Source organism: Papio anubis, chromosome 12 (genome assembly GCF_008728515.1).
Source record: "Papio anubis isolate 15944 chromosome 12, Panubis1.0, whole genome shotgun sequence".
NCBI classification, from domain to species: Eukaryota; Metazoa; Chordata; class Mammalia; order Primates; family Cercopithecidae; genus Papio; species Papio anubis.
The window spans coordinates 89,920,758-89,932,312 of record NC_044987.1 but is presented as its reverse complement, the minus strand read 5'-3'; the positions used below and the strand labels follow the sequence as shown (position 1 = coordinate 89,932,312).

General features: G+C 36.8%; 1 protein-coding gene across 4 annotated transcripts in view; it reads left to right on the top strand.

Moving 5' to 3' along the window:
- The window catches only part of MPPED2 (metallophosphoesterase domain containing 2), a 177,045-nt gene that overhangs the window by 6,386 nt on the left and 159,104 nt on the right, over window positions 1–11,555 (top strand). For all 4 annotated transcript variants that reach the window (XM_009186384.3, XM_009186385.4, XM_009186386.3 and 1 more), the window contains exon 2: window positions 296–544. In XM_009186384.3, coding sequence (XP_009184648.1) covers window positions 417–544 — 128 coding nt within the window. In that variant the 5' untranslated portion in view covers window positions 296–416. The remainder of the gene's footprint in view (window positions 1–295; window positions 545–11,555) is intronic.

The following is an 11,555-nucleotide window of genomic DNA, read 5'->3' as shown; positions in this document are numbered from 1 at the left end:
TGGATATGCCCCTTCCGTAATTCACGTTAAGTGCCATAATTATAATTAAAGAGGAAATCTTAGTTTGAACTCCATTGAGATGATTTGCTAGCACCCAGCAATGATGTATAGAGTGTACTATCCGCTTTGAAGTGCATGAAGGGAAGAGAGATGGGAACAGTTGTATCCACGAGCCAACAACACATATTCAGATTTTCCCTGAACTAGTTTCACATCTAGATGTTAAATTTATGTCTCTTAGAACACCCTTTTTCTCTTTGTTCTCATTTTATATACATTTTTTTTTTTCTTTCAGAAATGCACAGCGGTATTGATGAGTAGATCCTTGGATTCAGAGGTTGGCTGAAACGCACCATGCCTGCTTCCATCTTTTGCTCTGTAAAGTTGTGAATTGCTCATGCCTATAGGGAGGAAGGATGGCACATGGGATTCCTTCTCAAGGCAAAGTTACCATAACGGTGGATGAGTACAGCTCAAACCCCACCCAGGCATTCACGCACTACAACATCAACCAGAGCAGATTCCAGCCTCCACATGTACATATGTAAGTATCACTCATGAACTTAACAAAATTAGCAATCAGGAAAATAGAAAGAAAAAAAAGAAAAGCATTCACTCTTAACTTCTGCTAGGGAGACTAACAGGTAAATGATTTACAAATCAGATGGGTATCTGTGGTTTCAAATACAGCTCAGGAGGAATCCCATACATCTGTGTAACATTTCGAATTTTCGGAGCACTTTCAACCACAATTTGACATTAGATTTTCAGAGCCTCTGAGGGCTGGTGGTTGGTTGCCCATATTTATAGATAAGAACAGAAAATAACAGAGAGGTTAAAGTATTTGCAATGCCACACAGCGAATTTGCCTGAGACTCCTGACCCCTAGTTAAATTTGCTTTACATTGTATTGCTTGCCTCCATTCTGAAATATTTCTTTAAAATTTCTGTAGTTTTTTTTTTTTTTTTTTCCCACACCTCACCCCACTACCCCTTTACATTCAGCTGGGAAATAGGCCTAATTGGGACTAATTGTCCAGCTACTGCTAGATCCATTGTCTTGCCTGTTGCTAGTGAAACGTGTGCTGCATGCTGTAGGACTCAAACAATATGGGGAACAAAGGAATAAGGGACAGTGGAACAGTTGGTTCCAGGAACTGTACTTTTCTCTCACTCCCTAATACTATTTAAGTCATGTTGAGGTTTAAACTGTTTAAGGAACAAAGTGTGGCAGAAACCCAGAGGCAAGGATTTCGCAGCACCTGGTTGCACATCAGCTTTTTTCTGGTCCTCTGCTACAGGATGTGCTGGGCTTTCAGCAGAAGGGAGCAAAAGGTCACCATCTCTCTTGTTTATTCAAGGCCTGGTGCTCATTCTCTATGAGACCCTTCCAATGTCTAACATGAGTCTTTCATAGTAGGACTAAACCTCTTTGAAAACTATTGTATAGTCAAGATAGAAAGGAGGTTAGGACTCTGTTGACTGTTTTTACCACTCCTGTAAGAATTGAACTTGGGGCATGTCCAAGTCACAAGCTTCTTTTTTAGTAATTGTTTTATGTGAGCATTTAAAAAAATAGTAGGACACCCCAAACACACACCTGCCCCCCTGGAATCTAGAAACGCTAACCAAACAAAAGGGTCTTTTCCTTGACTGCCTGGATATTAGTGTAAATACTAGGATGTTGCTTTGCAAGTATATTCTGGAGAGCGACTCAGTTACCTATGATGAGATTTCTGCAAAGCAGCCGTTCTAAAGCAACATGCCTGAGTGACAAAAAAAAAAAAGAAAAAAAAAAGGAAAAGACAATCATTGTAAGTGGTTACTGCTAAACTATTTGTAAGAACTTTAAACTTTCTTTAAATGAGTATATATTAATGATTATGAAGGATCGCTAACATGATTTTAAGGAAAATGTTTAAGATGAATAAAGTTTTTCTTTGTTAAAATGGCTTTTCTGAACAGTAAATATATGTTCAATTCAAATATTCTTTTTATTCTACTGTTTCTAGTTATTTCTTTTTCTTCAAATACACTACAATATTTGTGTAAGCCATGCTTTAGAATAGCTTCAGCTCTGTTTTGCTGGTGTTATGTTTTTGTATTAAATAACTACAAGGAACTTTGTAGATGCTATTTCCATTCAGGCAAAAGAAAGTGTGTTTTGCCCAGATTCCTTGGAAAATGACTGCTGGGGAATGCCAGCTTAGTTCTCAAGTCTGCAGACATCTGCTCACTTGTTCTTGGCCTTAAGATTCCACTTGCAACCTGTGAATGCACATAGATATTTTAAAAATCACGTAACTTTAAAGTTGATCTGCTTATATCTAGCCATAACAAATTTGAAGGATCAAATTATACCTCTTTTGAAAAAAATAGCTTCAAAATGGGGCAACTTAGACAGCTGTGTAGTGCTTTCACCAGACTCCCGATCTTGGATTAGAGGATTCTTCACAGGCTAGTTCCAGTGTGCCTTTTCACTTTTATCGCCAATGAGGGTTTCCCATTTGAACCCTCTGCTTCAACCACACAGTTTTGGCTACCTGTCATCTAGACACACCTTAGTCCCTTCCATCTTGGTGCCACTGTCATCACTGTTTCTCACAGCTGTAACACAGTTACACTCTGCTCATCAAATGCCTCAAAGCCAGATTAGGCTCCTCCACTTAAGCCATTCCAATCCAAAATGATCATGCCTGCCCAAGTTACTTGGCAACACTTTATACCACCTCCATTATTTTTCTTTATCTGTCTATCTGTCTACCTACCTGCCTGTCTGCCTATCTGTATCTATCTGCCTGTCTGTGTCTTATTCTCTTAATTTTTTATTTCTTAAAGAAAGGCTTGTTTTTCTGAGCAGGTGACAGATGCTCAAAGTCACTGGTCGATTGATCCATTGATTTGATTATGCCTTGGATAGAGTGATTGGATTGATGCTTGGAGATTTTCATTGGAATTTTTCTGTCAGTTCTTGACATTTGGAATGTTTTTATGATGGTGCGTATTGTCTGGAGGCTGGCTTACCTTTTCCTTGGCTTCACTCTTTCTTGCTTGAGAACATGCCATTGTTTTGTAGGCTTGATGGCCTCGCACAGTGACTGGCCTGTCGTAGGTGGTCAGGGATCTTGGTTGGATGCAATCATGTCATATTTCTGTTATATTAAGAAAAACAATTGGCCTTAATCTAATTAGAAACTTTAGTTGGCTAGAAAATATCTATAAAATATTTAGTCTAAAATGTCTTCAGGTTTTCTGAAAATTTCAACATATCATGGCAGAACTTTGCTCCTCTCCCCAAGGTAAAGATATTTTGTCTTTCCCACTTGCATAGTTGCTCATTTATTTTGCACGGATTGTTAAATTATTTGCTTCCTTTTTTCACTTGCACTTGAGATTTCTGAAGACCCCTGACAGATCACCTGGATTATAGTTAAAAATCCTATCCCTTTAATGATGTCTTATTTTCTTTCCTACAGTCTTGTGGTGGTAGTTGGGGTTTTTTTCACCTTAATTGGGAAGAGCTCACTTCCCATTTAATTCAATTAGTCTCAGCTCAGCTTTGTGACTAACGAATTTTCTTTTCCAAGTCTCAGTTTACTCATATGTAAACATTTGCACTAAATGATGGTTAAGGATCTTTTTAGCTCTGACTTGCTAAGATTAAGATTGCAGTTAAGACAATGTTTATTTGCAAGACGATGCTATTAAGGAAACAAAAATAAATAAGACCCAGTCCCCATTTTCATGAAGCTCATCGCTGATTTCAGAGCTGATGTTTCAAACAGCTTTAAGAAGCATTGGTTTAGTTTTCATCTCTGAGTTCTGACAAGATTACCACCAAGCTCTCTAAGAATGACTGGCTTGAATCTCTGCTTGTTATGTAGGGAAGTTTTTTTTTGTTTTTTGTTTTTTTTTTAAAGAAAGCAATCCTGTATGACCTTGGGAAAGAAAATTAAAGCACAGCTGGAGTTGGCAGAGCAAAATTTAACCTAGAATTTGTGTGCCTTGCTTACCCAGACTCTTGAACATACTAATAGATGTCATGATTGAAACCCAGCAATTAACAGGGCTTCATTTTTCCACAACCCCTTCATCTTTCCCAAGCAGAATGTTAAGAAAAATTATTTAGTATTTTTAATGATGGTGAGAGGAGGTGCTGAGGGAGCCAGTGTAGGTCTGAAAACACCATAAAGATTTTGTATGTGTTTCATGATCTGAGGCCTAATCAAATGTTACAAAACTTTATTAGTAGGGGATTCAGTCATCTCAGTTTTAGCACTGAAATCCCTGTGTTATTGGAACGCCTCAGCCCAGTGAAAACCGGGACAATAGGATACCCTACTGAAGTTAATTCTTCATCTTTTTCTTTAAGGATTGACGACTAGGGAGCTCAAATCAAGTTTTCAGTTTTAGCCACTTTCCTTGTTTGCACCTTCTGTTATTAACACCCCTCGAAACTTACTCTGCGCTTGTTCTTTTACCCTTGTTCTATGGAGGCAGGGTAGCATAGTGGTCAACATCACCTGTGGAAACAGATTATCGGGTTTAAAATTTGCTTGCACCACTGACTAGCTGTGTAACCAACTGTGGAGAAATACTGTAACTTCCTTATGTTTTATTTTTCTGTCTGTAAGATCTGGACCATAAAAGTAATGTCTATCTCAAAAGGCTGTGGAGGATAAAAGAATGAAACAGTATTACATGTTAATGCTTATACATACATAGACTATGCTCAGTAAATGTTAGCGGTTATCATTAATAATTGTTTCATTGATTCTGGGTTTTTAATTTTAAACTGCCAGTTCATTTTGAAAAGCAGTGGAGTGTATATAAATGAGTAAATAAAGTCATTGCTAAATCTTGTCCTTTCTTCCTCATGGAGCCATGATCAGCAAACAGTCATGGAAACTTTTCTGGGTGGGATTTTGGTTTGTAAAGGTTGGCAAGTGTCCTGGTTTAGTGCCTGTCAAGATTATAAACAGCCTAGGAGTGTCTCATCCACCTCCAGTTACTCCACAGGAGTGGCAATCCCAAGGGGAGATGGAATCTTGTCAGCTGAGTGCTGACTGGTTGCTCTCTGTGGAATCACAGTGGCCTTCCTCCACATAAGCTGGACCTAGGTTCTCTGTACCCAAGTCAGTTTCTTAGACTTCCCACCTCTATCTGTGGTTAAAACAGAAACATCAAGCGCTAACTGTAATTAACCAGAATTGAGTGCAAAAGGCACAGTTTGGGCTGGGGAATGAGGACAACATATATATGGTAGCTGAGAATGTGGTCTGAAATCAGCGATCTGTATACAAATGCTGATCCTGCCAGTTACTGGCGTGGCTGGGTGACGATGGAAAAATTGCTGAACCTGTCTTCTCATCTGTAAAATAGGTTTAATGATCCTTTAATATAGTTGTGAGCATTAAATGAAATGATACATAATGACATACAATGCCCAAAAGATACCACTTGATAAATAGATTCTATGATAATATTTATGGTATTGTCTACCAGCTGATGAGCATGAGTTAAGTTGTTAACATTTTCCTTTCTAAACTACTTGGCTGTATGAAACCTGACAAGTCCAAATTGTTTTATTATTGTATTGTGTAGTATCTGTCAGTGTTGCTTGGCCATCGCTATTAAAAAAAAATCTGTAGCTTTTAGGGTATCTGGGTGATTATTTCATGCCAAAGTATTACAAGATTTTGTCTGATCTGAGATTTCATTCTTATTCAGTTCAAGAATGTGGTAGGAAGTAACTGTTTGTTTTAGTTCTGTATTAGATATGCTTGCGTACAAAAACAGTGTTACAGAAGAGTGTTATAGAAACGGTGTCATTTGGCTAAATAACTATATAAAAGTGTGTGGAAGGATAAATAACATTACTGGTGATTATTTAGGGAATACATTTGGAAATGAATTTGCAGGAAGGAGTGTTGGATAAGCACCTTTTACTTTTTATTTCTTGTACTTTTATATAATTTGAATTGTTCTTATAACAAGTATTTAACACTTTTATGATAAAAACTTTTTTTGAAGATTGATAAAAAATGTAATTTGTCTCCAAGTCCTTATGCTTTGCCTGTAACATTTGCTTTAAAGTCTTGATCTGATGCGAATCTTCTATTTTATTTTGTCCTCACTTTCTTGGGTAGCACTTTCTTCTGTTTTATATTGCAATGAAGGAATAGGCCAAAGGCTGTTCATTGGTTCAGTATAACTCAACTTTCTCAAGTGTGGGAAGATGAGAATAGTGTTGCCTGCTTCATTGTCTTATAACTGATTGGAAATTTTTAAAGAAGTATGGTGTCACTTAATGACAGGGATACATTCTGAGAAATGCATCTTCTAGGCGATTTCGTCTTTGTGCAAACATCATAGAGTATATTTACACACACCTAGATGGTATAACCTACCATACACCTAGGCTATATGGTATAGCCTATTGCTCCTAGTCTCCAAACCTGTACAGCATCTTACTGTACTGAATACTGTAGGCCATTGTAACACAATAATAACTATTGTGTATCTAAATATATCTAAACATATAAAAGGTATAAGAAAGGTAGATTATAAAAGATTAAAAATGGTCTACCTTTATAGGGCACTTACGTGAACGGGGCATATAGGACTGGAACTTGCTCTGGGTGAGTCAGTGAGTCAGTGGTGAGTAAATGTGAAGGCCTAGGACATTACTAAACACTATTTGAGGCTTTACAAACACTCTACACTAAATTTATAAACAATATTTTTGTCTCTTCAACAATAAAGTAAGAAACTTAGCTTACTGTGGCTTTTTTACTTTATATACTTTTTAATTTTTTAAAACTTTTTGACTCTTTTATATACCAGATTAAAACACAAATACATTGTACAGCTGTACAAAAATATTTTCTTTCTTTATATTCTTATTCGATAAGATGTTTTTATACTAATTTTTTTTTATTTTTATTTTTTGCTTTTTAAGCTTTTTGTTGAAAAGACATGGTGGGAAGGGAATGAAGGATTTAAAAACTACATATTGGATACAATGTACACTACTTGAGTGATGGCTGCACTAAAATCTCAGATTTCATCACTATACAATTTATCCGTGTAACCAAAAACTACTTGTATCCCAAAAGCTATTGAAATAAAAAGTGTGTGTGTGGTGTGTGTGTGTGTGTGTGTGTGTGTGTATAAAACTAAGACATGAGCACACATTAGCTTAGGCCTACACAGGGTCAGGATCATTCATATTACTGCCTTCCACCTGCACATCTTGTCCCGCTGGAAGGTCTTCAGGAGCAGTAACAGGCATGGAGCTGTTATCTCCTGTGATGGCAATGCCTTCTTCTGGAATATCTCCTAAAGGATCTGCCTGAGGCAGCTAGGGTTTTAGAGTTAACTTTTTTTTTTTTTAAATAAGTAGAAGGAGTACACTCTAAAATAACAATTAAAAGTATAGTACAGCAAATAAGCAAACCAGTGGCAGAGTCATTTATTTCATTGTCAAATATTATGTACTATACATAATTGTATGTGCTATACTTTATACCACTGGCAGGGCAGGTTTGTTTACACCACCATCACCATAAACACATCAGTAATAAGTTACACCACAAGGACATTATGATAGCTAGTGTCATTAGGTGATAGAAAATTTTCAACTCCATTATGATCTTATGGTACCACCTTCATATATGTGGTCTGTCATTGACCAAAATGTCATTATGCAGCTCATGACTGTATTTTCAAATCCATCTGGGGAAGCTAAAAGAGTATACAGTAGTAGACTTCTTGACAGCATTTCAGGGACTCTGCATTCTAGTCCTGTCGTGGTCACTAATCAGCTCTGTGATCTTTAGCAAGTAGGGCCTCTTTCAATTTCAAGTTCCTTACCAGTCAATAGACTTGATGGCCTTAGCATCATCTCTTCCCATTTTAACAGTCTGAGGTTTCTCCCATTCCTTACCTTTACATTTGTCCATGTAAAATTACGAACACAAATCCCACACCATTAGGGATATTCTGTAGGGAAAGAATATAATAGAGACATCATTGGGATATGGTGGTGAGAGAAGAGAAATGACCCCTAACGCTCACACAGAGGAAAAGTCGTGTCAGTGGATGAATGAATGAATGTCTGGAACTCTGTAAAATGGCACTTACTAACAAGGTAGAAATTAATTTTGTTACAGAGTTGGGCTGCATTTGTTATTTTAAAAAAATTCGAAGCATGCACTTCTTTCTTGGTAAGCCACTTTCTTATTTTCATTACAGATTCATCACTGTCCTGCACATTAGCATGGTGGCCATAATTTGTAAAATGTTCTCAATCTGAAATTCATTGTAGAAATGCTGAATGGCCCTTTTAGTTTGCACTTTATATATAAACACTGGGTATTTTTGTTTTCTTTTCTCATTTATTTTTAAAAATAAATTCTTTTTCCTATACACTCCCTGAGGGCACCCGTCTTGTGGTCCGTGACAGTTGGACTTCATTTTAGAGCTGACTTTTTTCCTATTCTGTACAATTCTTTGTTTGCACTTGAGCATTAAAGAAGCAATCTAAAATTAGATTTGTTTTTTGTCCATAGGAATTTGTTCCTAGAACCCTAGCTGTATGTTGCATAATTGGACAGTGTTTTTTGTTTATTTGGTTGTTGGCTACTTGACTTTCTGGAAGAGTAAAGAATTTTGGTGAAATAAAACAAATCCTGTCTTCTATGTTATACCTGGATTTTGGGTTCGGAAAGTTACCTACATTTGTAGGGATAAAGAACGACTCATAGAGAAAGCATAGTCATAATGAACTCATAGACATATCCTGCAACCAGGAGCCATTCAGATCACCTCTCCTTACAGACTGAATCTATCTAACTCCTGCTCTAAATACAATTTTTGTTCTTTAAACTTCTTTCATGGGGATATTTTGGTAAAAATTATTCAAGTGGCAAGACAAACTAAACAGGCCATAATGAAATAGGTAGTTTGTATTTGTGACATACACGATTTTAATTCTGAGATTTTAAAGCTTATGAAGATGAGCTTTTAAGATGTAGAAACAAAGCTAATGCTGCTGAATCTACTGCATCCTGTATGGCAAACTCTAGATAATTCTGAACTGTTTCCAAAAAGGAGAAGCTTACTGAGTCTTGGAAGATCTATTCATCAGTTTATTTTTCTTCTTTTTCAGTATTTCCTTAGCTCTTTCCTTCCCATGTCTTTTTCCCTTTTGGACTTTCACAGCATACTGGAAACTAGATGTTTAAGTAGCTATCCTAGCACGGTTAGACTATTATTTCAATATCAGTATGTACAAAACTGCCACACTTTTGCAGACCACCGTGTTAGTCTTCTTTTTTTTTTCTTTTTTGTTTTTTAATGTAAAAAGTACACTTAGAGGCTTTGTCTGTGTGGAAACACTAACTCTGCAAAGAGGAAACTGTTGCATTTATTGGCTCTTGCAGTATTTGGGTCGGCATATTTTTGTTCTATTTTGCCTTGAAGATTGGTTTTATTCAATTTCTTCCCCTGTGGAAGGGACAAAATATATGCAAATAAGAAAATGTATTTTTGCAGATTTTAAAAATTTTTTTCTTCTTTACCACAAATCAAGAATATAAGCTTCTCTAGTTGATTTACATTTTTGTGCAAGTTTTTATTAAGCCTCAGAGCTGTTGAAACTAGTTTAAAAAAAAACCAAAAAGATAAAGAAAGTTAACATCACCATGGAATAGAGGGAACAGATAACTTTTTCACATTTGATAGTATTGATCTTTAAAATTCTAAGTGAGAATTAGACCATTACCGAAGTTCCTCTGTTGGTAGTGGCTTCCTTAAAAGACTGCAGGACTCTACATCAAAACATGGACTCTACTGAAACTCACATTTCTTTGTACAGACTGTCTCTGAAACCTTCCAGCTCGAAGATTTGATAATTCTTGGATTGGAAAAATATCCTTTCCTGTCTTGCTATGGGCTTTTTTGGCATTTATACTGATTGGCTAAGAAAAGTGGCTTACTTGTGGTATTTGGCTTTAGGTATTTGGGCCAAAGACCAAGTTTCAAACCTTGTACATATTTGTACACTTAGCTTAAAATATGTTTTGAACAAAGACTTTAAACTGAAATCAAGAAAAAAGTTAAGTCTCCCACCAGCTAAGCAAGCTCAGCATGTTTCCCTAATTTCCTGAAAGAGTTAGCCTTCTTCTATGACATAGGCATTTTACTAGCTCTGTTTAAGTCCTGAGTCAGTTCTGGAAAATTTTTCTCCAGTTTATTTTATTTTGCTTTGTCTGGAGATTTCAAAGATAACCACCGAAGCCTATCAAACTGTACTCGATTTTTTAATCATAAAATTGTACCTATTGCTCTTAGCACCTTTTATTTAATACATTCTATGTTTAAGAATGATACGACTTTTATGTACTGGTTCTGCTTGGATAGTGCTATGGTTTGAATATTTGTGCCCCTCCAGAATGCATCTGTTAAAATCCTAACTCCAAAGGTGATGGTATTAGGAGGTGGGGCCTTGCAGAGGTGATTTTCTCATGAGGATGGAGCCCTTATAAAAGAGGGCCCAGAGTAACCCCTTGTTCTTCTTTCATATGAGGTTACGGTGAAAAGATGCCTGCCTATGAACTGGGAATTGGGCCATCAGCAGACATTGAGTCTGCCTTGATCATGGACTTTCCAATCTCTAGAATTGTGAGAGATAAATGCGTGTCGTTTATAAGCTACCCAGTCTATGCTATTTTGTTATTTTGTTATAGCATCTTGAACAGCCCAAGGCAGGTAGGCAGGGAATACAATGGGAAGATGAATTTTATAGAGGAAAGAAGAGGAGAAATTGGGGTATTTGTGAAGGAGAGAGGGAGAAAGTAGGAGGGAATATATAGCAGATATATTTGTGAGATCATAACTCTTCCTTGGCAGTTATGATGTCCCGCCCTTGGGCTTGACTTTAGCACCGGGAGCGGGTCAGCGTCCCTGGACTTCAGTCAACAAAGTTCCTCTGTTGAGACAAACTTGCACCTTGGCTTTCTAGGGTACACATGCTGACTCAATATACCAATGAGTCTAGCATATGAAAGGATCAGGATAGCAATTTTTGATACTTTGATACTTTGAATTTTTGATACGCTCAGACCTATGTTGATCTCTGAGAAGCAACGATTTTTGGGGTAATTCAAAACTTTTAAGGCTTGTATTTCAATATTTTTTAAAAAATCATTTGACAAATAATGAACTCTGAACTGGCTTTCGAGAAATGTAAGAATATCTGAAGTTGTGATTTCCCAAGGTTTGCCATCTGTTAGTATCTAGGAGACTTACCATATGTTGTGCTCAAATTCTGACTTTTACAGGTTAACTTGTTTTCACTTTGTTCTTCACTCCTACATTTTGGGCACAGCTGGTAGCACTGAAACCTATCTTGACTCAATAAACTTAGAGAAAAGAATGGGGAGGGGTGAGTCTTTGGGAAGAACAAACAGGCTAGGAGGTGTTGACCCCTAAAGGACATTAATTCTTAATTCTTCCATAATGCAGTTCAAAGAGTCTAATGCTTTCTTCAT